This window comes from Silurus meridionalis, chromosome 4 (assembly GCF_014805685.1).
Source record: "Silurus meridionalis isolate SWU-2019-XX chromosome 4, ASM1480568v1, whole genome shotgun sequence".
NCBI classification, from domain to species: domain Eukaryota; kingdom Metazoa; phylum Chordata; class Actinopteri; order Siluriformes; family Siluridae; genus Silurus; species Silurus meridionalis.
In genome coordinates, this window is record NC_060887.1 from 18,248,523 (window position 1) to 18,276,518 (window position 27,996).

The 27,996-nt window shown below is 37.8% G+C and overlaps 1 protein-coding gene across 10 annotated transcripts; it reads right to left on the minus strand.

The window, feature by feature from the left end:
- Positions 1–554: 554 nt before the first annotated feature.
- On the minus strand, positions 555–27,979 carry adam15 (ADAM metallopeptidase domain 15). 10 transcript variants are annotated; one of them, XM_046847259.1, is made up of 25 exons: positions 27,338–27,977; positions 24,455–24,549; positions 15,560–15,636; positions 15,358–15,436; positions 15,078–15,154; positions 13,524–13,728; positions 13,284–13,349; positions 12,968–13,039; positions 12,489–12,658; positions 12,300–12,384; positions 11,860–12,008; positions 10,161–10,338; positions 9,967–10,059; positions 9,644–9,839; positions 8,640–8,745; positions 8,264–8,459; positions 7,845–7,922; positions 7,333–7,444; positions 7,075–7,225; positions 6,447–6,555; positions 4,140–4,208; positions 3,750–3,830; positions 2,924–2,992; positions 2,644–2,813; positions 555–1,383 (listed from the first exon to the last, which is right to left on the minus strand). In XM_046847259.1, exons 1-25 carry the CDS (start codon positions 27,582–27,584, stop codon positions 1,314–1,316), a joined length of 3,000 nt encoding a protein of 999 aa, XP_046703215.1. In that variant the 5' UTR covers positions 27,585–27,977; the 3' UTR covers positions 555–1,313. The 10 variants fall into 10 exon arrangements, 8 of the variants coding, with proteins under 8 accessions (XP_046703215.1, XP_046703223.1, XP_046703216.1 ...); XM_046847267.1 differs by lacking the exons at positions 24,455–24,549; positions 27,338–27,977 and adding an exon at positions 17,630–17,774; XR_006925397.1 differs by lacking the exon at positions 555–1,383 and having other exon boundaries at positions 2,749–2,813; positions 4,117–4,208; positions 27,338–27,978.
- Positions 27,980–27,996: the final 17 nt, after the last annotated feature.

The following is a 27,996-nucleotide window of genomic DNA, read 5'->3' on the forward strand; positions in this document are numbered from 1 at the left end:
TGGATCAGGTTGAGAATTAGACCTTCTTTGAACAAGTTGTAGTAGCCCAGTTATCAAATTGCAATGGACTGAACAAACACCCAAGTGAAAAGAAATCAGGCATATTTGTCAATATGAATGGGAAAGGGCAGTGGATTTTCATTATTACCCAAAAGACCTGAGAATAATTCACGAGGCCAGACCAACAAAAAACAGGCACCTGTGCTGCCTCAATTTAAAAAATCCTCCAGTTAACACTCCCCAATTCAAAATTGTGGGTGTGGATAAGATTGAAGGCATGGCAATATCTGTGTAATGTGGTAGAAATGTACATCTCATTAAATGCACAACAGAGGATAGCAAATAGTGTCGTTAAACGCTCAGAAGAACACAAATTTCTAATTTTTTAATAATTTTAATCTGCCAAGTGAGACCTGTTCATTACTGGAATAGTGCACCATAATTTCATTACAGACCTTAGAACTTAAACGATGCTTAAAAATAGCCTTTTGTATAGCTTTCAGTTGCTCGATAAAAACTGTTGGTATGATTGCAAATAATGCAAAAGAATCCACTTTTAAAAACACATTCCAAGTTTATTGCATAAAAATACTGTATTTTGCAAAATAAACAATAACATCCCCTCTCATACTTTTACTATGTACAAAAGGCAAAGAGTCCAGACCAGCAGCATCAATATCTTTTTCTGTTTTCACAATTAATGACCATCTCTCAGGCTATAGACGTGTGAGGTTTTTACACAGAAATAAGTGCCACGTAGAACAGGTGGGACTTTACAGTGTAATCCTCTTTATATCTCCTGCTTTAAAATTACTAAATAAACAGAATTCAAAATTTCTAATACAAATACATATTTCAGTAGCTTGCTCAAGGCAATCAAGGTGCTTTAATAGAGTAACAAGAAATCTTTTAGATAGTTTCTGAATTTAGCTACTGCCAAATCTTTAGTTACTGTCTGGAAGTTCAGGGTAGATTACTAGCCCTTTAACTTTAGAACATTGTGTCTTAACGTATAGATAGACATTAGCAATGTAGCTGGGGATGACACATAGAAATATAGAACTCTTCTTAGCACATTAAAGAGGATTTAACAGCTCAAATGGCTGAGCCTTTCTTCATGATCAGCATGTTGACTAGATAATCATTTTGTGTTTGTCCATGTGTTAAAATAAACTTGCTCTCTCCTTTTAGATACATTTGTTTAGATAAATCTTGCATGACTTTGGCTCAGCTGTGCTGAGTCCTTCATGGCCAGTGCAATTAGAAGTGCATCAGTCCTCAGTACAATACCAGGCCACTGCAGCGGCCACTGCTTACACCTGGGGAGGTGCATGGAACTTCCTGGGTTGGTGTACTGCCCTGAGTGGGGGCACCAGGGGACGTCTAAGTAAAGAGAGAGAACATTTTAAATCTTGTTTTGTTTTTGCTGCACTTTACACATTCACTGTTCTGATCTATTAAAATGGCCTCCTGTTCATTATATGCTCAATATACACTTACCATCTACTTTAATAATAATACCTGTAGACATGTACATTTATTCTGTTATTCAATCAGCAAATCACATATCAGCAGCACAATGAAAATAAGCTTGTTTATGCAGCTCAAGAGTTCAGTTAGTGTTCTGCTGTTTGGGTGAGGCTTTGCATATTATAGCCAGATTCTTGTTCTAAGTTGACAGAAATGGAACACAAAGTGGTCACCTGCTGTTGTAGCTCATCCGCCTCAAGGGTTTAACGTTTCTGTGTGAATGCTAGGATGCTTTTAATTAATCAAAATTGTAAAGAGTTACTATATAAATTACTATATCCTTCGTGACAGCTTAAAGCAATTTGGCCATTTTCCTTTTGCCTGTTTCGCCTGTCTTATCTACAAGGTGTTTCTACCCAGAGAACTGTCACTTGGTTAGTGATTTTTGGTTTCTGTTTAAACTCTGAAAGTCTACAGACTGTTGATGGTGAAAATCAGCAGTTTGTGAAATTCTCAAATCAGCTCTTGTAGAATCAACATCCATTCCATGGCATACACACTTCATTCTGATGTCTAATGGAAACATAAAGTGAAGTGCTTGACCTGTATTTGCATGTTTTTTTCTCTTTGCATTAAACTTAGCATCGATGATGTGGATAATTGGATAATTGTATGAATGTACAGGTGTTCCCAATAAGTGGACAGTGACTGTATATCATACATCACACTTTATTTGAAAAAAATAAAAAGCATACTTTGTTTATTTTATCTTTTTTTTATGTGTATATATATATATATATATATATATATATATATATATATATATATATATATATATATATATATATATATATATATGGTACGTAACTGAAAATATGCAAAAATCCCATTATTGGCATTGGGAGCCTTCATCAAGCAGCATTTAACTTCTATTAAAAATTGTTGTCAAAGGGAAAATCTTACAATTTGAAACGTGTACGATATTAAACATTTTTCTATTCAAATTCTGTTTATGCTGCATTAAAAAAACTGAGCAATTCATTCTGACAGTACAAACATACACATTATATCTAAATATTTTTAGTCATACAAGCCATTCTAAATGCTTGGAGGTTCTGTTAATCAAAACCGATAATGAGTTACAAACAGACAACTCCCAACTAGGATATGTACCTTGCAGGACCAGCAGCAGCAGAAGGGCTGAAACTGACAGAAGCAGCAGCTGTGTGGTGTCCTAATGGCTCAGATGGGGGCAACCGGGGCAAAGGATCAGAATAACCAGAGGGGTCTGCAGGCAAAGGCTTCCTGGGAACTGGAGGTCTGGGGGGGGTCTGCTTTTGGCTCTGAAAGAGGAGAGTCATAATAAGAATCCAATATGCTGTTCACGCACAATATGAAGAAGATTAGCGCATAGCCTGAGGACCATCTCTCTTAGGTCTGCAGGTGCTGGTACCTGTCTGTCAGACAGGACAGGGTCAGGGGGAAGAGGCTTGCTTGGTGCAACCGGTCGAGTCACCTTCAACTGGAGATCCATTGAAAGATGCAGGGGTTTAACAGAGAAAAAAACCGGATGAAACTAATACCTACAATCACGACCACCAGTTTATTCTCATGTCACAACACTAATCCATCCTGAATCAGTCAGAGAGAATCACAGGCCATGCATTATCCGGCACTCCAGGAAAACAATACATCCCCTTGATTAACTTAAGCATGTAAGCTCACTTACATTATTTTTCAACCACATGACCTGTAAAGGGGGACAGAGTAAGTTTTAAGGTTTAAGCAGGCAATCCAAAGGACCTTAATGTAGATGACACAAGACAATTATGCCTGCATGACATCCTTTTTCTTTTCCTACTTACTCGGTCTCCCTTTACAATCAACAAAAACAATTAATCACATTGAAGACCACTAACAAGACCTGCAGCAAATTAAAACTCACTTAAAGCAGGGTTTCCCACCTTGAGCTCAAAAATAAAAAAAATCACCATTGTGCGAAATAGGTTATTATTATTATTTTTTAAGTAGACAGTAGACAGCTGTCTTATTCGGATACTGCTCAGAAACCCAGCCTTAATCTGATTCACACCAGCACCCAGAAACCGATGTACATAAACACATGCACTGGCATACACAGCTCAGGCACAAGCTACACAACACTGGAGACAGAAAGCAGGTGACATGATTGATATTGCAAAGTAAGAGATGAGGATTCTCTGCTGTGCCACATAAAGTACGGGTCCAGGTGGTCATGCGCAGCTGTAACCCGCCTATACCTTTTGCTGTGCCTTGCTCTCTGAGGGGGCGGGGTCAGGAGGGAGGGGCTTGTTGGGAGGGGCAGGCCGTTGCACTGCCGACTGTGGCAGCAGAGAAAGAATAAGCAGATGTGCTATTATTAGTAAGTAAATATAATATGGATTAGTTTATATTAACAGAATCCAGAAATATGAGAAAATACAATAAAATTAAATTAAAAAGTAAACAATAAATAAATAAAAAAATTCTAAAGGTAAAAATGTTGTATAATAGTATACAGTATAATAAAACATTTTTTTTACCTAAGAAAATGATCATTGCACAGTATGTATGCCTTAGACTATAATTAAGTGTGAGATATACAATGTCCACTCTGTCTCAAGCTACCTTTCTAGATGAGGACAGGTTACCTGGACAGGCTGTTTAGAGACAGGATCGGGTGGAAGAGGTTTAGTAGGAGCAGCAGGTCTGGTTTGAGCCTAACCATAGAGAGACAGAGATAGACAAACAGATAGAAAAAAGACAGCGAAGGGGCAGGGGATTGAGGGAGTAGTACTGAACATCCAGAAAGTATTCACAGTGCCTCACTTATCTATATTTTATGTTACTGCCTTATTTTAAAATAGATTAAATTCATTATTGTCCTTAAATTTCTACAAACAAAACCATATAATGACAACGGAAAAAGGTTTGTTTGAAATCTTCGCAAGTGTATTAAAAATAAAAAACAATAAAATCATTCACAGCTTTTGCCATGGCACTTAGAATTGAGCTCAGGTGCATCCTGCTTCCACTGATCATCCTTAAGATGTTTCTACAACTTGACTGGAGTCCACCTGTGGTAAATTCAGTTGGTTGGACATGATTTGGAAAGCACACACCTGTCTATATCAGGTTAACATTGCATTTCCAAGCCATAAAGTCCAAGGAATTGTCTGTAGACCTCTGAGACAAGATTGTATCGAGGCACAGATCTGGAGAAGGGTACAGAAAAAAACTTCTGCAGTATTGAAGGTCCTAATGAGCACAGTGACCTCAATCATCCGTAGATTGAATAAGTTTGCAACCACCAGGACTCTTCCTAGAGCGGACAGCCCGACCAAAATAAGCAATCGGGGAGACGGGCCTTAGTCAGGGAGGTGAACAACCCATGGCCACTGTAAAAGAGCTTCAGTGTTTCTCTGTGGAGAGAGGAGAACCTTCCAGAAGAACAACCATCTCTGCAGCACTCCACCAAAAAGAACTGACAGAAGCCACTCCTCAGTAAAAGAAATATGACAACCTGCCTGGAGTATTTTCCAAAAGCACCTGAAGGACTCTCAGACCATGAGAAACAAAGGTTGAACACTTTGGCCTGAATGCCAAGCGTCACGTCTGGAAAAAACAGGCACCACTCATCACCTGGCCAATTCCATCCCTACAGTGGAGCATGGTTGTGGCAGCTTCATGCTGTTGGGATGTTTTTTAGCAGCAGGAACTGGAAGACTAGTCAGATTCGAGAGAAAGATGAATGCAGTAATCTACAGAGACACCCTTGATGAAAACCTGCTCCAGAGTGCTCTGGACCTCAGACTGGGGGGGACAGATAACAAAGGAGTGGCTCCATCCAACCTGATGGAGCTTGAGAGGTTCTGCCAAGAAGAATAGGAGAACCTGCCCAAAAATAGTTTGAATGAAGCTTGTAGCATCATTCTCAAAAAGAGTTGAGGCTGTAATTTGTGCCAAAGGTGCTTCAACAAAGTATTGAGCAAAGGCTGTGAATACTTATGTACAGGTGATTGTATTGTCATTTTTTTATTTGTAATAAATTTCAAACACATTTCTTTCATTATGGGGTACTGTTTGTAGACGTTTGAGGAAAATAATGAATTTAATCCATTTTGGAATAAGGCTGTAACATAAAATGTGGAAAACTAGAAGCGCTGTGAATATTTTCCAGATGCACAATAGATGAAAGGTAGACAGTACATGCACAAATTATGTTTAAACAGTGAGTGCTGATACATTTCAGTTAAAAGCAAGTTAATTAAAAGAAGGTTTTTAGATAAAACCAGATTTGCTGTAGAAATAACTGACTGTGTATGCTACTTCATTTCCATTCTACTACAGCTGTAGGATGTGAGATATGAGGTGTTTACAACTCCTATAAAGCTGTCATGCACAGTCAATGGTGTCAGATGCTCCATGTAGCCCTAAAAATGAAAGCAAATACAGGCAGGAAACAGGTGATGTAGGTGTTGCCAAAGCCTTAGTATAATAAACAGCATGCCAATGACACACACTGTAGTGCTGTAGTAGTCACGGACTGTAACACAACAGTCTGTTGTCTTATAATCAGTGTCGACTGAACAAGTGTGAGCTTTAAAACTGTAACAGCAGGTTAGATATTTCCTTCTTAAGCTGCTCTGCAAAACCAATCTTTGTTTAGTTATTCCAGTAACAATTCAGTTCAAAGAATTATGTAATAGTATTAGCCAAAAAGGAAAAAAATTACAATGGAACCTGCAGTGACTCAATGAATTCTGCAGACTTGCTTAGGCATAAATACACAAGCTTTAAATGCACAAAAACAACATTTAGATTAGTCTTTTTTTGTGTTTTTTTCTCTATCAACAAGAAAGCAGATTTTCTTTTCTTTTCAAGGCTCATAATGGACACATTGGGTTGTTTTTATTTATTTCAATCAGAAATGAAGAGAAAAAAGAAACACCCGGTACCTTGCTAATGGCTCGTGTGAGTGGTATGTTGTTCTGCGGAGTCCACTGGTACCTCAGCGGCAGGATTTGCTCTCCATTATGTGCGTTCGCTCGCTCATTGGCAGGGGTTCTGTGCACAACAAATGCTCAGTCAGAACTATTCAACTAGAACTAGAAGAGAAACTAGAAGTAAAAACGAGCACCCTAGCTAAGGTCACTGTACTCTTACAAGGCATGTAGCTGAAACAAAATGACATACAGTATGTCTCAACACAATTCTCTTCTGCAACACATTAGTCTAATACCTACTGCACTATCCTGCTCATTGCTTTTTTCAGAGTAATTTCATATAAAGCATACAATATCTACCTGTAATGAACTACACTACATATACATATGTGCAATAATGTTTAATATAATTAACATTACTGCACATATTTATCAAATACCTCTCAGAGTGTTCCTCTGGTAGATTCATGAATAATGCAATATGAGCCACAGAGACATTACTGTGTTATGGGTACAAGAAAGAAAGGTGGAAGTCAAAAGGTCTCCTTATTAGTTAAAAGCACATATGAAATGATCAGTTCGTTTAGAAACATTCAGCATAACAAGGCAGCATTTCTTTCATTCTCTCTCTCTCTCTCACCGGCTGGGCTGTCTGGTTTTGCTGAAGGGGGTGCTGTTGAAACATAAAAACCTTCGGCGGCAGGGAGAAAAGCGGAGTGCCAGGAACAATAGTGTCACCGGCAGCACAAATAAAAAAATCACTAGCAGAGCTACACGCATAGGATTGGAATCTGCAAACAAACATGTACATAGATACATTAATACGCAAGAGTTATATGAAAAGAGATATGCCAAAATGTATATGTTAACCAAACAAGTAAGAATTGCTTGTTGGCACCTCTGGGTTGACGTGCAGGGCCGCTGTCCACACTGCCTCCTGTTCCTGAGTATTTACAGTCTGGTGGAGCCCAGCCTACATCACAGTGACAGTTCTTATTGCTGTTACACACCTGCACATAGAGAGAAAAAAGCAATAGGAGATGAATTGGTATTGCCTGTTGGTACCTGCTTGTTATATCAGGTGTAATATCTGAAATGCATTTTGCAAGGTTCTTTGTTTTAAGATTTTGTTTACAGAGGACAGTGCAGTTTTGAAAAAAAAAGAGAATAGTATGTCATAAATTTTATTGCAAGTGGGATTTAGATTGCAGGCATCAAAGACTCTAAAAGGTACAAACCCTTTTAACTGTGGCAAATGTTAATTGGATGTACAACAGCATTTATGAAATATTGGCACTTCAAAGCCGAACAAGTGATTACGAAATAATTTATTTTACAAAGCACTGGAAGATTTTCCAAAAAGAGAAATACAGAAAAAAGAAAGCAGTGCTGCAAGTGTGAACATCTCACCCCATGGCTGTTGCATTTACTACGGCACTCCTCAATACCAAGGACAGACACATCCTGACAGCGCTGGTCTAAACACATCTAGAGAAAGAATTACATAGTATATAAACACAAAATAATTCTAACTACAACATAGAGTATTACTGCACTGCCACTGTAGCATTCATATTTAACTAAGTGCAAGGGGAAAAGCATCAATCTATCACTGCCAATCCATCACAGCTTTATTAAGCTAAAATAATTTAGTAAGCCACAGTTACATTTACAATTTTTCACCATAATGCCTTTACAGTCAAAAAGAATTTTACTACCAATTAGTTACAGGTAATTAAATACAAGCACCCAAGAGCACATGTTGTAAATGCACATATACATTAACATATACAATATGTAATATGTGCAGCTGCAATGTAAAAACTGACCTTGCCAGGAGCACATGCAGTTCCCTGGGCTACCATGGCTGGATCAGAAACATCATCACCCATGCGGAAATATACACCTCGACAGGTTAATTCACTCTGGTTCAGTTTCACCTTGCTTGTCAGAATCTTTGCATCTGAGTCTATCAGTGGGCGATCACTGCCACCCTGACACTGGATTCTACCACACTGCACATGACTAGAAAACAAATCAAAACATGAACAAAACGTCATCTCTTTAAACATCACTTGTAAGAATACTGCTAATTTAATAATCATTTTTCAACCATAATTGAATGTCATTTATGACATAATGTTTGTAGTGACCATCTGATTTTAGAGACTATTCTAGCAGATTTAAGTATTTGAGGACACATACTCATTTGAGCAAGGAATATAGGTGCCATTGGGCCTCTGGCCACAGTTGCCGAACATGTTGCCCTGTTTGTTAATGGAGAAGCAGCCTGAAGAAGCACGAGTGGAGTCTGAAAGAACCAAAAACACAGATGAGCAGACATGAGTAATTTAGACATAAACTAGATAATACCCCTTTAAAATACTTATCTTATAAGTAATATGTTAATTAAATCTAATTATATTATTCATATGAGATTAACAAACTGATTTGTGTTATATACAGTAATGAACAAAAAAAGCATTATTGAGGCAGTCCAAAAAAAAAAAAAAATAGAAAAACTATTATATTGCTTAAATAAAAAAGTGTATTTTATGTCAGTAAAGAATGCAATAAAAAGAAGCAAGTGAGACAGTCTAAAACAGGAAACATTCTGCAAGTTGATCAGGAAATTATACCAACTAATTTTCATGCAAAACTGTACAAATAGATTTTCCTTTTTTCAAAAATCTCTTTATAAAATTAGTTTTGAAAGCATTTTTGCTTTACATTTCTTTGAATGTGCATAAGACTTCTGCAGTACTGCAGACTCTCTCCTTTTGGTGATTTATTTTTTAAGGGGAATTGTACATGTTCTCTACTGTACACTCAACAAAAATTGTGAATTACTTCTCATAACTTTTTTTATTAAAATTTTTTTATTAAGATTTTTTATTAAAATGTATTTACTACTTGAAATGAATAATACAATAACAAAATAGTTTTTCAAACATTTTTATGTAATTTATTAGTACAAACTCCAAACTACAAACCATTTGCGGCTTCCGAAAAATCTGAAAAGTTGCGAACTATCGAGGTCGCAAGTGTCAAGGTTCCACTGAACTGTATTTGTGATACATTTGGTACACTAAGGCCATATTGATACAAAATAGTAACCTATAATAGAGTCTTTGTTTCTTACCAATAAATCTACGAAAAATTATTTCTTTATTTATTATAAATCTAAGAAAAAAACAGGATTCACTTACTTGCTCCCCACAGCATACGACACTGCTGATCCATAATGGAACACACTCCACTATAACAGTAGGAGGTGCCATCCTCACACGTCTCGCCATTCTGTAAGAACACATTGGGTGGGCAGTGTGGCGAGGAACCGGTGCAGTACTCTGGTAGATCACATTCTCCCAGAGCCTCTCGACACAATGAGCCAGCAGTACGCAGCTGCCCAGAGAAAGCAAAATGAAGCAAGCAAGCAAAAGAAAGATATGAGATAGCTATTATTACATTAATAGTTATGAACATGAATAATGTATGAATTGAAGTATACGAGGGAAAACATCATACATACTTGGCAGTTCTCACAGCAAATGCCATCAGAGGAACACTGGGAACCTGGAACTAGCTTACAGGTGCTGGCATTACAACAAGGGTCAGTACATTCCTGCACACACACACACACACACACACTTTAGAAACCTAGAGAACATGATCTTCTTCAAGAATATTTAGTTAAGTGTTCACAAATTCAGTACTACTTCTTACATCAAGTAGGCCACAATCGCACTCTTCTCCCTTCTCCACGTACAGGTTGCCACAGCGTGGACCTCCCAGCATCTTCTCTGGCTGTGGCACATTAAAAAGGCACATGCCTCCCCCATGCATTAGGCTTACAGAGAGATCTTTCTCACTGCAGCTACTAAACAGCTGACCTGGCATAAACCTGTAAATAAGACACATGGCTGGAAATAACCATCATTTGATCATTTGCTTATTCATCACATGAACATTAGTAAGGTGTTGGGCAAGCAGGCCTGGCACATATTCAACATTCCTTTTACCAGTAGGTGTACAGCAGACTTAAGAGCCGGGTTGTGTGCAGGCCACTTGAGTTCTTCCATTCAAACTTTAGCAAACCTTAAATGGAGCACTGGCGCATCGTCATGCTGGAAAATGTTTGGGCCTTTAAAATCCAGTGTATGACTTTTAACTCATAAGGGTGTGAGTGTAAAGTATAAACATATTTTAGACTTGAGGTCGACCACTATGGGGTTTTTGCCAGCCGATAACCGATATATGATGCCGATTGTTTTTGGTACATTTTTCTACCCCCCTTTATCTCATAATATCTAATACTAAATTAATAAGACGTGAAACAGAACATTTTTTAAATAAAAATTATTGAACAACACAAGCCTCTCCAATCAGTGGACCTATAGCCTAAACTACAGCTGGCTGAAGACTCGCTAACAATACAGTTCCAAAAAATTATTCTCATTCTCCCTCCAAATGTTACTCATTCTCCCTCCAAATGTTAATCTCATTCTCCCTCCAAATGTTAATCTCATTCTCCCTCCAAATGTTAATCTCATTCTCTCTCCAAAAGCAGTATAATATTTAACCAATGAAATATATAAGGCCAGATTAAGAACGAATGATAAGCCCGGGACACGGCAGGCTGACGGTCGGGGATTGTGGAGTGGGTTTTGAGTGTCAGTCAGCTTTAGTTTATTCTGCACCGTTGACTATGGTTGGACGACATCAGCTGTTTTTCAGCTTTTTTGCATGTTAAAAATTAGCTTAACGAATAAGCACACGAAGGTAAAAAACAGACTTGTCATTCTTGCCCTTGTCATTGCAACTTAGCAGACATGATTGAAGAAAAAAAAATAAGCTACAGGAATCCACGATCAGGGCAGGTGTAATTGCTGCCCGCTTTATATATATATTCAGTTTTAGCTGTTTTGGGGTTTTTTTTCGATGTGGAATACAGACTACTGCCACCTGCTGGTATGAGAGAGTTATGTTCTCTCACGCAAGTGCAAATTGTACACGCACAGTTTGGTGTTTTAGATGCGCCTGCCTAATTTGCAGCACATTTGGCTGATCCTGACTGTTTCAAAAAATGCCAGTAATCGCCCCGATCAATTGGCCGACCTCTACTTTGGACTGTGTATCAAAGCTTGATCAAGTTTGCATTAATGCCACTGCAATTGGTATATATTTGACGAGTTGTGCTATGTGCTATCCAGTGCTTACAGGAACCCTTCAACTTAACTAGATAGTTTAAACAAAATACTAAAGCAGTTTTCAAATATAACCACATTTGGACACTTCAACTACCCATAAAGTGGAATGTCATTCAATTTTCTGTAACTAGAAACTGTAACACTGTAAGCAGCTATTTAGTTTGTCATCATATAATGTGATTGTTATGTTTAGACTCCTGCACTAATGAACTTACCCTGTGGACGGCTCCATGATGCAGCCCCCCAGACGTGGTTCATTCTGGCAGTGACAACTGCGGTCAGCTGTGTCATGGTTCATGCCCAGGTTATGGCCGAGCTCATGTGCCACTGTGGATGCAACCCCCAGCACACTTACCAGATGATCCTACAGCACAAAAAATGGGTGAGGAGCTTGTTCTGGTGTGTGCTATCGCATATCAATCATGTTTTTTTTAGCATTGCACACGCTTCACTGATTAACAGTGGTAAGTTATGATGAGTAGATGGCACAGATGACTATAAGAATACAAGACTACAATGTTGTCTACCAACATCTCAGCAGTTTCTGTATAACCATGTGAGAAGAGAAGTAAGCTCTCCAGCCTCTGAAAGAATCTATAAACCAGTGAAAATCACTCAATAGGTCTGAATGTCATATAATAATCCAGAGTCTCACCACATTAACTCCTCCAGATCTGTCCTTAGTGCACATAGAAGACTGAGAGGCCATGCCTACTGTAGTGCCATCAAATGACTCACCCCTTAAAAAAGTACAAATAACATATATGTGCTGCAATATTTTACACTGTTACACCAATAATGTAAATTAACAGTGACTTCAACAGCCATAGTGATTAAACCTTACATGACCAGTTGTGCGTTGTCATGGCGTAGTCGTGGCAGCAGTTCTCTGTTCCTCCATTCCAAAAAGCGTCTGAGTGTGTCACTAGGGCTCTTATCTATTAGGATCTTATTGTTATCACTCCAGATCTCCAGCCCCACCAGGGCCACTCGCACATTCAGTGGCCGATAGAACTGAGATGCATACAAGGTGGGACACGGAGAACAAAACATCAGACCAACTTTAAAAAAGTTAAAGCATATAATACAGTGTAGCACAGTTTAAGAGCCGTTCTTTTCATCTGATTTCACACTAACACTTAAATAAACTTTGGATGCATTAGACTTAGGTGATAACACTGAACATTCAGTTACAGGATTCAAGATATACATGTTTAATTTGCTTTTTGTCTATTTGTTTTATTAGTTGGGCACATAAACAAATATTGTACCCTAAGGTCACAAATGAAAAGATATCAAAACAAATTCCTTAAATGAACTCACCCAGTCGACCTGGTTGGCCACATCTAGCATGCGATAAATAACAGTCTTTTTGTTCTTCTGATAATTAAGGTACTGTGGCAAAGACATTTATGGGGAAAAACATACATTAAACCACAATATTTAATCAGATAAAAAAAGTTCCTGAAAATTCTATGCTTTTTTAGAGCAGTAAAATACCAATAGATGGTGCTGGAGTATTAAATGTGGATTACTGAGCTGCAAAATGTATTTTTTATTTTATTTTATTAATAACTTGACTTATTCAAAAGAAAAATTGTAACAACAAACAAAACAAACAAAACAAACATATGCTTACCTCTTTGTGATCAACCACCAACACAAGCTCAATGTATTTGGTCTCTAAGAGAATATCTCTTTTAATCTATGAAACAAACAGACCTATAAATATGTGCAGTAGACTGATGTAAGACATTATAGGGCAGAAGTAAACAGCTATAGACACGGGTGCATGCACACACACACACACACACACACACACACACACACACACACACACACACACACACACACACACACACACACACACAGTTCTCACCCTGTGCATTTGTGGAATATTCTGAATGGGTGGAATGTAAGTGTGAGAAACACCACATCCCCCAGATTCAGAGCTCAGCTGGTACGTTGGGTAAAGCGTGTGCAATTCCATCTCTTCTTCTGAACTACCATTTCTCCTTACGCCTTTGTCAAATTCCTCTGGCTGCACTTCAAAGCTCAAACTCGAATTGATTACAATCACTCCCCTGCAAAGATAAACAGCAGAGTTACTTCACTAATATTGATTTCCTCTTCCCCACTATACATCACTTTGTATTACTGTCCATGCATACGTGCTTAAACGCAGTACTTGTGTATAAATGACACTTTTTCCATTTAAAAATATTCTCAACCCTCCTTATATTCATATTGTCTGCAAAATTATAAATCACATTTATAATATTGTCTTAACTATCTACATTCCATTGAAAAAAATGTCGGTCCTGGCTCTGAGCTACCCTCGTCCCTTGATGTGCAGGCCATGCAGTGACCAGACATATGGTAAACAACAAAGAAACACAAGTAATTATGTCTGTGTGTAGAATTCAAACAGGTTCAGTGGGCAGTGTTTCTGCTTTACGGAATTGACGGTTCGATCCTATGCTCTTTATGTTGAGTAAATAAATGGATTGGCTATGCTAGCTCTGAATGTGCACGCTTTGATTGAGGGACAATTTATGGCCAGTGTCCCTGGAACTGGTTTTGCATTTATGCTACCCTGATCAGTATAAATTTGATTACTGGAGATAAATGAATTCTGCACAAAACAGTACACTTTCATAACCCACAACCAGGAGCAATTCTGTACTTATGCATTTCTATTTGTAATAATGCTTTGTTGTTATTCAAACTTCATATTTCTCTCATTATTTACCTATTGACTGTGTTCACTTCTAACAGGTTGTTCATATTCAACCGCCATCACTATCTCTAAGATTCATAATTGCAAACTCAGCCGTGCAATTTTATTTATACCTATTCTGCTTCAGAAGAACCACAACCAATATTAGCTATCGTTTAAATTATATGAACAACATGACTGGAGTAACGCAATCATCTAATTTATGGGTCTTCAACCGGGAGGTTAAAGCTGATGTTCATGTAAATGTATAATTGTCCACCCGACAGTAAAATTAAATGTTATGTTTTATTCATATCAAAGAGGAAGTTCATGTAAATGAATAATAGTCCAACTGATAGTTAAATGTACAAAACAACTTAATAAATTGTGATTTTAAGTGCAAAACATATGTTTATTGATATATGATGCATAGATCTTTTTGTAGAATTTGAAAATATATGAAAATATACACACAATGATGCATGTACAACAACTACATAGTTGTTTTAACATAATATAACTACCATAATTTGATTGGTTTCTATTAATATCAGTGGCTATGCTTGACACATTTTTTATCAGGGGTCCCTGCCCCATGTCTCTATCGCCTAAGGGTCCTGGACCTGAAAAAGGTTGAAGACCCCTGATGTAATCCAAATAAACATCGGCTGAATGGGCTTAAAGAAACAGAAGACTAACAAATAAAAGTCTTACCGTAAACCATCACAGGTGCTAATGGCTACGCGGGACTGGGGGAACCCTCTCACAGAACCATGGTAGCAACACTGAGTCTAAAAGAAAACAGGTAAAGTTAAATATATCACTCTTCTCTGCCATTTTCCCCTTTCCACTCGGTAACTACCCAACACACAGTCAATCTCACAGGACCCATAGGCAAGTGGCACAGCAATTATGTAACAATGCTGTGAAAGCAGGATACTAGGATTTGCTAAAAGTATTTATTTAAATTAGTAACCCTAATAAATTAACCTACCAACTGGCTCTCCTCCATGGACACCCCTATTCCATTTGGAAGGTAGTAGAAGACATTAGGTGGCTTGGGTAATAGTTCTCTGCAAAATTCAAAAGAAAAACATGACTAAGGTGGCAGGAACGCAGATAAACAAAAATAAGCATAAGATAGACGTAATAATACGTTGCCCTCATATGCTGCAAATCTGTGATTGCACACTCACTTGTTCTTTTCCAGGTCCAGCAGAAGAAGGCTGTCTCCCACTTGCAGCCCACACACCAGTCTGTCTGGGTGGCCATCCTGTAGAAGAAGAATAATCATGATTGATATGCAGCATTCAATTATTTTTGTAACACAGCCAGAATCTCAGGATGTAAAATAACTGAAACTATTTATATTATACACATTGAATGTATATACATAAATATAAACAATACATATAATTCCAGTCACAACTTTAAATATTTCGTAATATAAAGTAGCAGACAGGAAATGACTCATATTATCGTTTTCCTTATGAAAGCAGAGTCTGCCTCGTTACTGCAACTGCAAAAGCCTACAAAGGCACATTTTGTTGTGATGATGTATACATCAAAGTTAATGATATACTGAATTACTGGGAATACTCGGAGACAGCGATACTATATTATGCAAAAGAATAAAGTTCTGCATAAGGATTGTATGCATAATTCATTAGTTAATTCAATCTGATGTGATTAGATCCGAAAATAATATAACTTAGGTTACATTAAATTCTTTATAATAAAGGTTTTTACAAAGAGGACAAATATTTGTATTAGAATGACCATATCTCTATAAAAGAATATAAAGTAAAAGCTGATATACTGCACCTATAAATTGCTTCTCAATGCAATCCTCTGTATTTATGTTAACATGCAGGAATGCTATCTCTTTAATGGACCAAGTTCAGTTTCTGCAGCTTGGCAGATTTTAACTTATTGATGAAACCTTGTGCACTGTGGTGAGATGTCTAATTCCCCCTCCACACACACACACACACACACACACACACACACACACACACACATCACCATTAAGAACAAAATATCTGCTGATCTTGCTGCTGACATAGTTAAGTGAGGCAGGCAGTTCTGCACTATAAACACAGTTCTTTTCCTTTTTGCACTCTTAACATTCATCTAACATCCTGTTAACTTAGTCTTGCACAAATCACACTTCCCTTCTTTACTTATGAGCCTCCTTCCTGCTCAGAGGAGCCAGAGTAGGAAAACTGCCAGATTAAGTGATTTCAACACACATGTACATGTACTAGCACAGTTGCACACAGACAAATGATAACCACCGCCCACACCCAAAAGGACTAGTGCAAAAGTGAAAACTCGGTCAGCTTCCTTCTGCACTGATGCCACAGTTTCCTGTCTTTCTTCTCTCCCTTCATGTGGGAACAGAGACTTCGCACAGACGCTATCTCAAAAGAAAACCAGCATTATCACATTTTCCAGGCTGACAGGCACCAGTAAACTTATTACTGAGCTCAAGATTTAGTAATATTTCCATTTAACTTGAGTGATGGTCATCCTATTTGATTGTTTTTTTAATTCATTTGAAACTTGTCCAATGCTGATAATTATGCTACAAAAGGCTATGCTTGGTTTCTGATCAATATTAACATTTATTAGTCATTGGTTAAAAGATTTCTTCTTACTATATTTCAGTATAAGAAAGCAAGGGGAAAGAATGCATTCACTTGATCCAAATAAATAAAAATATGCTCCTCTTGCATAATATCTAAGTTTTTATCTAACTATTATGCTATCCCTATCTGCTCTGAGTGATGCTGACTTGATACTGTGTTTTTTTTACATAAGTAAAACTGTAAGAACCTTAATGATACAAATGTCAAACACTCACAACCAGCTATTTGGAGATTTCACAGGGAAGAACTCAGACACAAATATTCAAGACACTTTTGTGGAATGTGGACAAAGAGCCAGCTACTGTTTCTATGCAAATAATATGAAGGGGTGGAAATATAACTGCAGTATAAACCAAAGAATGGCAAAAAGAAGTCGTGGGACAAACAAGACCATTATCTTAGGACAAGGTAATGCATTAAAAAATCAACAAAGAAGAGAAAACAGAGAATAAGGAAAGCGAAGCGAAGATGAGGAGGAATAGGAGATGGAAAGAGAAGAGCACTTGGATAAAAAAAAAAAAAAAAGAAATAAGTAAAAGATGTGCGACTTGGCTTCTCTCAGAAGTCATCACAAGACAAACAGTGGTGTCAAGAGGCAGTACTAATGGCACTCACATCTACGCTATGCAGATAACACCTCCTACACACCAGTTACTTCATTTTCCTCCTCCTCCTTTTCCTTCCTCCTCCTCTATCTCCTTCCTGCAGTTTCTTTCTGATCTTTTCACTCATTGCCTTCTCTGTATCCCTTTTGTTGTCCATCTTCATGCTGTTATCTCCTGACTCTCTGGAGCCTTTCAACCATTCTCTGACTTCAAGCACTTGATGTCTGCACCACCCTTTACTGCTCTCTCTCTCTATCACACCACCATACACCCCACCTCCTGTCCATGATGCAATGTCCCTACACACATGTTCCAGCTGGCGGGATTACCTCAGCAGTGCATGAATGCTGGGTGTGGTTCCTAAGCAAGGCTCAGCGAGAATAAAAAGAGGGAGTGGGTAAGATTAGCGGACGGATGCTGGGCGAGCAAAGTCCATCTTCCTTTCAGTGACTCATAACAGAAGATTTACACTTATTGTTTTTTTTTTTATATTACAATAACACTAGTCTTGTGGTTATGAGTAAGGTATGGAGATAGTAATGCTAGTATTAAGACACGGTATTACTACAGTGTCTCTTTTACAAAATGACTTCTGACAGATACTGTTGAACTCCCTCTGATGGTCTCTTTGCTTTTACAAAACATTTCAAGAACTTTACAAGCATGGTGGAATGAGAAGCGAGACCCCCATAAAACCTTGTGTTCTCAAATCCCTTGTGTGTATGATAAAAGCAACACCCTATCATACAGAGCCACTTACTTTCCATTCTTTGATACATTTCAGTAGCTGCCTTTTTATCAATTTCTTATGTAGCACACTTAATAGGTCAGTGAATGAATGTTTTGATGTGTTGTCATGCTGATAAGCAAAACAGTGTGGCTACACACTCAGATACTCACACATTTGCAGATTAATCATAGACTTAAAAAAAATACAGCAGCACAGCCTCACATTGGAATATCACAGAGACCCTCAGTGTGTACAAATGTAAGTCTGACTAAGTGATGCCATGAACTCACTTAACTATGCAGTGCTGTTTAGTGTGGCCAAGGCAGAGACAAAAAGGAATACGAGTTCAAACCAGCATAAGCCTTTTCAGAGTTGAAATATAATTTTAATAAATTTTCTAGAGCAGCACGGCTATGACATTAGTGCTGAATGTAATATAGTTGATAGATGTATATATTAATGTTTTAATGCTATCACAGTCTATGTTACCTAAGGCAAAAAAATTGCTGCATTTAAAAAAGAAAAATGTAAAAACATTTAAATGGTAGAGCATTTTGTAAGAATATAATTTAACATTTATGGAAGGATTCATGGGTGTCAGTGCTTTGAAACATGCATTAGGGCTTCCTCTGTGGTAGAAGGGTTTCTATTTAATAATTTAAGTGATCACACAAACTAACTTGTCTTGTGGACGTGCTAACATTAAACATTATACTAATACTTCATGATGTTAAGAAAGCATCCGGTTTGCCTCAGGCCATTTCACATCACCCTGGCATTGATTCTTTTTTCTGTAATAGTATGCCATATTTTACCTTTGATACATTTGATCCCCAGTCAGAAAACTTTTATTTCTTAACCCAACAGGTCAAGCAGCCTTGCACTGTACATATAAGATCCAGCTAATGGTCCAGCTGATGGTCAGCATTTACAAAACATACTTGCAAACAACCCACATCTATGCACTTAAAGTACTTTTTGTGAAGACAAAGTCTATGTATTTGAGTACTAACACATACTAATAACATTATGTAACAGAAGAGAATGTTTTTGCCTAGTTACACAGCAAACTGTAAACATGCTTCTTAATATAAAACTAGTTCTGATTTATATTAACCATTCCATTAAATAATATTTTTTTTCTCTCACAATTGCATTTACGTTTCACAAAAACGTGTGTCACCTATGTTACATGTCTGCCATGTTTGCAGTCACAAAACATTTATTTTCACATACTACAATCTGGGACACACTAATTCTAATCTCAGATGCTATTTACACCAAATAGTAGATGAAATTGGACACAGTATATGTGTATATAGTGTAAATAGGCTAACCTGTACATGTTATTGTTACCTGATAGTTAATACACACAAACGTATTTTGGAATTAAGATTATGTGTGGAGATATTTTATATTAAGTAAATCCACTGATTTTTTCAGGCTGTACAGTAAAATGTAACAGGAGAGGTACACAGTGACCAAATTGAGAAATGTAGACTCTATGTTTAGTGTTGTGAGTTTAAGGGGTTTGACTAATTCCACATCGTCTGAGGTCAGACTTGGCATTTGGAAGCAAATAATAGTTAAAGGCACAGGGTGGACCAAAGAAGAAACCTTTGTTCGTGAATGGGTGTCAGTTAGAGAGGAACAGAAAAAGGCTAATAAATTACACATGCACATACACCCATACACACATACCGACACCCACACCCATGGCATCACCCCACCTTTCCTCTTTCTTTGAACAGACACACTGCTCCCCACCTTTCCTCATTTTTGGAAAAACAATCTAAAAACAGAATGCAGTTGCCATGGTTGCAAAAGCTGCCTGATTCACTGACACACACACACACACACACACCCTATGCATCTCAGAAAGAGACTTCTAGCTAATGATATTTACAACAATAAAGAACCAGATGAGTTACAACCATGTGTGTATTTCTTATTACTCACACACAAAAAAGCTTTACAAAACCTGCCATCTTACCCTGTAAGGATACCCTTAATATTGTCACATAGACAAATTTAAGCTTCAAAGTCTTAAAATAGGTTTAAGAAAAGAGTGCAGGCAGGGTGGAGTGGGTGGAAAAGAGTAACAGGAGTGATTTATGATAGAAGGGTATCTGCAAGAGTGAAAGGGAAAGTTTATAGGACTGTGGTGAGACCTGCGATGTTGTATGGTTTAGAGACAGTGGCACTGACTAAAAGACAGGAGGTGCAGAGCTGAAGATGTTGAGGTTTTCGTTGGGAGTGATGAGGATGGACAGGATTAGAAATGAGTTTATTAGAGGGACAGCGCATGTAGGACGTTTTGGAGATAAGGTGAGGGAGGTGAGATTGAGATGGTTTGGACATGTGCAGAGGAGGGACATAGGGGGATATCAGTAGGAGAATGCTGAGGATGGAGCCACCAGGAAGAAGGAAAAGAGGAAGGCCAAAGAAGAGGTTTATGGATGTGGTGAGGGAAGACATGCAGGTAGTTGGGTTGAAAGAGGCAGATATAGAGGACAGGGAGGTATGGAGACGGATGATCTGCTGTTGCGACCCCTAATGGGAGAAGCCGAAAGAAGAAGAAGAAGAAACATATTCATGGTTTATGATAATTTTATAATAGCTCACATGTGATGAGCAGGACTACATTCACTATAATATATGACACTCACTTGGTACTATATTGTGTCTTGATAGGCTACAGTATCTTAGAAAAACTTTTTTTTAAAGATGTAAAAATGCTTAGAGATAAGTCTACATATGGCTACATGATTCGTTTGTGTGTTGTGTGTTTGTGTGTGTGCATGGCTGCCTCTCCACAAAGTTCTGAAGCTAAGCTGAAAATAAAGTGAATGTCAGAGTCTGGTCCAGTTCGTGAAGGCACAGAGAAATTGCTCAGTCATGTCTTCAGTCTGTGCTTTTTTTAAATGAGAGAACAAGAAGTGATGAGAGGTGGATCTGCTGGCTAGTTTCCTTTTTTTCTTCCCTCTTGCAGTGCAGGAAGGATGTAGGTGCAAAAGCTGGCATTTATTTTTTACTGGAGACTTCCTGAAAAACGTATGATCTGAGAAGAGAGGAAGTGGAGGCTACATTAAGGGGATGGCCATGTCCTGTGCAGCTAAGAAGACCCCTGATATCATATCCTGTGATATCCCCCTCAACACACACATATGGAAGGATATTTCAGACAATATTCAAAAGGATTTTTCATATGTGAGCGCATAAATTGTGACATAATCCAAACGCAACTGCAGATTTTTGCATTACCGTTTGCGTTTTCGCTTTCGCGAACAAACTGGACACTGCCCTGATTTCTAAATATCGGCATCAGCCAGAGAAAAACACATATTAGTTGACCTTTAACAGTGACTGTCAAATTTCAAATGCAAACGCAAAGCCCATTTGCAACTGTATTTCCTGAGTTTTACGAGTTATGACCATGTCATATTTAAATAGCAATATTACCAAATATATTAATATTTTGCTTTTTCACATTCTCTGTGTCACGTTTGTAACCTGCCAAAACTCAAATGGAATCACAATTCCTTTTGCATTTGAATTTCCAAAGCCTTGCTCAGTTTGCATTTGCATTTCTGTTGCCTTGCACTAAAAGATGTCACGTGTCAGGGGTGGGACTATATTATTGGGTGTTTGTATTGGGAAGTGACATCACTCACAGTCGATGGCCAACAGGGGAAATGCCAGTAATAGACAATTTTGCTGACTGTTTTGAACAATGGAGCTTGTCAGTGATAATGTGGAGGACATTATGATGCTCACACAGCAAGTTAAAGACAGTTCATACTCTACATGGATTAAGGTAAATACAGTTTTCATAAATGTATAAGCAATTGCAGTACCAGCAGCACTCATGCAGCCCCAGACCATGATGCTACCACCACCATGCTTTACTGTAGGCAAGACACAATTTTCTTGGTACTTTTAACCAGGGCACTGCCATACATGCTAGACACCATTTGAGAAAAACAAGTTTACCTTAGTCTCATCAGACCACAGGACATGGTCCCAGTAATTCATGCTCCGACAGGTTGTCTTCAGCAAACTGTTTGTGGGCTTTTCTTGTGAACTTTTCTTGTGAACTAGCGAGGGTTTCCTTCTGGGATGGCAGCCACACAAACCGACTTGTTGCACTGTGTGTGGTATGGTCTGAGCACTGACAAGCGGACCTTCTGCTTCTGCAACCTCTAAAGCAATGCTGGCAGACTCAATTTCTTTGATGGACCATTGAGAGGCCTGTTCTGAGTGCAACTCGTCTTGGAAAACCTCTGTATGACTCTGGCCACTGTACTGTAACTCAGTTTCAAGGTGTTACTGATATTTTTATAGCCCTGGCCATGTATGTGGAGAGAAACAATTAAAATTCTCAAATCCTCAGAGAGTCTTTGCCATGAGGTGCCATGTTGAACATCCAGTGGTATGTGCACATCCAATATGAGAGAATTGTAATCAAAGAACCAGACTTAACCGCTCTAGTATAACATACACAAATTTGTATGGTCCTGACAAGCAGACAGAAACATGAACATCATGAGTAGGACATGTGACTTTGTATGGTTACATGGCGTACAGCTGTTTTCACTTAGGGTGTACTTACTTGTGTTGCCAGCTATATTGACATTAAGGGCTGTATGTTGAGTTATTTTTAGAGGACAGTAAATCTGTACTGGTATACAAGCTGCACATTGACTACTCTAAAACATATCCAAGTTTTATTTCTATAGTGTTTTCCCTTAAGAAGACATACTAAAATGGTTGATTAAATTTGAGGGGTGTACTAATTTTTGTGAGATATTGTAAAACTGATCACAAATGACAGCGGTGTTTAGGTCTAGAGTGCTGTGTCATTACATATATTTTATAACATTTATAGGAAGATAGGAAAAAAAATTATGATATGGAATTACTAAATATCTTTCAGTTGTATAGGGTCAAGTTCGGCCACAGCACCACACAGTTGCAGTTCATTATTATCGTCTTAGGGAGTTTCCGTGCTCATTAGGGATCTTAAATCTTAAATCTCTGTCCAGATTTCTGCAAAGCAGCTTTGTGCCAATGCCCAATGTTAGATTAATCAAAAGGTTATTTCATGATCAATATGTAAATACAAAAGTATTTGTAAAACGAGTGGTTTCTGTATATGATCACTGCCAAACTAGCAGAGAACAGCATTCTGTAATGTGATGATAAATCTGTGCTTGATATATAATTAGCCTAATGCCTCACACAATATGTGCAGATTATGAAACATGTGATTTGTAGCACATTCTGTAAATATAATGCAGGCATATAATAATAGTTGCAGAAAAATCAAATATGACAGTACATTATAAAATATTTTGGTTTACTGTAATTGGTGATTATCTGTTGGATAACACTGCTGGTTTCCTTATTCTACAAATTGACACTTTAGCATATGACAGCTGTCAGTGAACGTAGCTTTCTGAAAAAGCCTATCAGACCAGAATCCTGGCTCTGCCTATTGACAGAAATCAGCGTACAGACATTGCATCTGTGATTAAATCTGTCTATAACGATCCACCCAGAGCCCCAGATACGCAGCCTCAGTGGCGACATTCACAGCCGCTCTAAACTGATTTTCTACTCTGTCTCTTTCGATGTTCTAGAAAAACAATCAAATCCCCTCCAAAAAAAAAATGTTTAGCAGACAGAAAGCTGAAACACATTCTCCATATCATTGGCAATATTGAAACCAGAACAAGCCTCAGTCATACATGGCCGAAAGTCCTTGAGAGCGAAAGAGCGAGAGAAATTGGACATGCTCTCTGCGTGGGAGAAATTATCATTACTCACTCCCCTGTTAGTCAGAGTGGCATGTCAATTGTAAATGTATGTGAGCTCATGTATATAGAGGAGTGAAGTTAGAACATTTCATGTGTTCAGCTGCCCTGTGATGCCACTTGAGCACTTTTAAAAAGGAAATGCAGGCTATTACATGTTACATGGCTAACTTCATGTAACATGTGCTAGCCTTCACTCTCCAAAGCTGTGGTGTGATATACAAGCCATCTTGTTTCTTTCTGAACAAGCTGATAATGCCCACAGAGGGTAAAGATTTGCTTTCCTCACCTGTAAAATGTGACTCAGGCTCCTCCTTTGTCCGTCCACAATGACAAAAGGTCTTGTCTTCCCCAGTGGCTCAACCCCTCTACTACGACCAGTCACTGCAGGGACACAGAAAAGAAACTAGCATGCATAATGTATAACATAATCCTGTATGTACACTACATTGATTATTGGTGAGCTATTCATAGAAATTTCTCATTCTGCATCAAACACAAGGACACATTCCAGACACCAATATCCAGCCAGTCTCCATGATGACATCATCGTTGCTGCTATCCAAACAGTCTTAACCCGCCTGCCACCTCTTAGCAATGTGTATTTATCCATTGCACATTTGTAACAATTTTCAGGGAGTTCACATTTTGACTGGGTACAGAATTAAAAAAACAGGATGTACTATTTTACATGTAAGCAAGAATGTTTTTCTGTCAATATTAGTAACTCTACATATTACAGTACATTCAATTAAAATACAGCACATATAATTTTTTTCGAAAAACAAGATGTAATTTAAAAAAATTATAATACATTCCTAAGCTGCCCCAACAACCCTGTGTGTGATGGATAATGGGTTAGATTAGGTGGGATATTTGTATGTCATTCACCATTAATTAAATGTCGTTAAACCCCAACTTCAAGCACAAAAGTAGTCTGAATATAGAGTGCCAGACAGAAGTCAGCAGCCAATCTAAGGTGGGTAAAAAGTGTAAATAAATGAGTAGTCCATAAGATACTACAGAAGGAAATCGGTTCTGTGTACAGTTTTATGAACAATTATGAATGATTTGTCCTACAATTTGTATTGTTACCCAGTTGTTGAACTAGAGTACTCTGAAATATCTGGCTAGTGATAAACAGGGAGGAGTGCTTGTACATGTCTCTGTATGCTCTGTGTCTAAATTTAGTTATATTTAGAGTAAAAAGAGTTATTCATGTATATATTTATTGCTTTGTGCTTTAGCTAGCTTGCTAACACTATCAAGTCTGTGCCTAAAGTTTCTAACAACAGAGAACATAATAATAAAAAATATACACTTCAAAAGTGGACAAATATAATTTTTCACGTTTCCACATGGTATTTTAGATTGTTAAAGTACATTGGCTTATCTGTTTTTACTGTATTTAGTAATGTAATTCAGTTTAAAGTACACAGTGAACCAAAACAAAGTACCTCCAGGAGCAAGGCGCTACATCAAACATTAATTTATTTATTTATAATAATGTATTATATATCATTTGCGATGTTGAGCTATTGATACATTTACAGTGACAGCTATTATACATTGTTCTGTGGAACTAATAGACACATATGTTCACTGTCTGCAGCTGTGTGTGTGAATGGGTGAGTAACAGTGACCATCTGTGGCCAACAAATTTTGTTTGTCACAGAAAGCTAATGCTGGGCTCATAGTACCATCGTCACACCAGCAAAGACATTTATATATACAACGAGGAGCTTTGCTGTTGCCTATGATTTCTTGTCTTTAGCTAATCCAATGCTTTGTCTTTCATTCTCTTGAAGTGCTAAGTCATGGCTCTTTGCTCACTTTGGAGACTTTCTAAACTAAAAAAAGATTTAAATACTATGGTTTGAACTGGCCATACATGTTATTAAATGATATTTATACATCTAATGTGTACAACTATAGAGTACTATATATTTCCTCTTGCTTGACAATAATCAAGGACGGAAAAATAACCTATTTCAGTGTAAGATACTGTATTGGGTTAAATACGCTTATGTTCTTCAGGACTTCAACAAACTCTCTATGACCTGACTTCTGCATTACCAGTGGGTTTTGTATAAAGCACATACTGGAGGGTAACTTAATATTTTAGACAATATGACGACAGCCGATGATATAATAATCCTGATAAAAAATGCATCTAAGCAGACTGAATCAGACTGAGTATTTTGTTTTGTGAACCACCATATCCAATTCCTGTAAAGTGTAGTGAAGACAAAAAAACAAATGTATTTCTCTGGACTGGGTTTGCAACATTATCAAATCTGTTACAAATCTGTTTACTGTGGACAGTATAAAGAATTTGATCCTATATGGTTTAGACAATGCTTTACTTAAATTGTCTTAATTTTTGTTCTTGTTTTTATCCAAACCAGTATGGATAATATTTACATTAATGATGCTGTGGCCAAATCACAATGTGGATTATGCTTTAAAGAAATGAAAAACAAACTACTACAGCTGTTAACCCAGTGGATACAGTACATAGTGGTTAATGTACAGTGAATATAAAAACAACAATTATATATTTTGGTAGTGTATACAATTAAACTTTTCCCACCTTTTAACTGAATAAAATCATAAATAGAAAATAGAAAAAAACCCAGTGAAAAAGAACAAATGAATCCTGGTTAAGAGTATACACCCATTAACTACAACCTCATTGAATCACCTTTAGCTTCTAAGAAAACCCTGTCTTTTTGGTTAGATGTCTACCTTTTTCCACTTTTCCCCAAACTTCCCAAACGTTTTTCTTGCAAAAACGCTTAAAAATTACTTTTTAACACAAGTTTGAAAGTTGTGTGTTAATTCCAAGCATACACATTACTCCATTACAAAATGATACGCACTCTGGTGTCTTTAGTGTGTATTGTTAATATAGAAATGTGCATACCATGGTGCTGGCACTAACATGTTTCACAGTAATTAGGGGGTTCTTAACATTTTGATACAGGGTTTAAATTGCACTTGTTCTTTAGTATATATCTTTCGCCTAGAAATGTGAATGTAGTGCATTTTTCTATAAAAAAGAATTCCATCCATTTATATGCCTTGCTCATTGGTTGAAGATGTAAACCCTCTGAGGTTCATTTGTTTAGTTTTTCCTGAAATTGTAATGACTTGGTATAATGATTCCTACCTGAGTGGGCAAAATGGGTTATTGTTGGTGTGCTCTTGTGCACATCATCTTGTCTGTGGGTCTCTGTCCTGCTGTCAGTGCTGAAGACTCCCACAGGTAAAGCTGAAGTCCACGGCTTCTTCTGTTGAAGACTCAATCTGGTGTTTGCACTTTTTTCAAGTGCATCACTAAATGCTGAAACAGGGGTGCTCTCAAAAAGCAGCAGAGTCACAAAGGTCCGAAACACAAGCAGAAACCCGTGGCTCATTGTCTATATTCCATCCAGTGTGATTCAAACAAAATGAAAAGCTGCCAGATGTTCCCTCGACGACTACATCCAAGGCTCGGAGTGTGTGCTACGTATTTAGGGGATACACTATGCGTAAATCAAGGCAGGCAAATAAAAGGGGGGGTTGAAAGAAACATTGAATATGGACACCTTTCACCTGCGTTCCCAATTGATCGGCCCAGTACACGCGTCTTCACACGCAATGGTCTCCCATGTGCCATGCAATAATGTCTCCGATCGGTCAGATTCAGTACTGGGAGAAAGGAAAGGACTCTGTCCTTCTAAGCTGTGCTACATCTCAACGTGTCTCCGTGGTGTGTCTCTTCAGCTCGGGCTCAACTAAATGTTTACAAGGTCGCTGTAGAGCTCGTCAGCAAGGCGGGATTTCCTC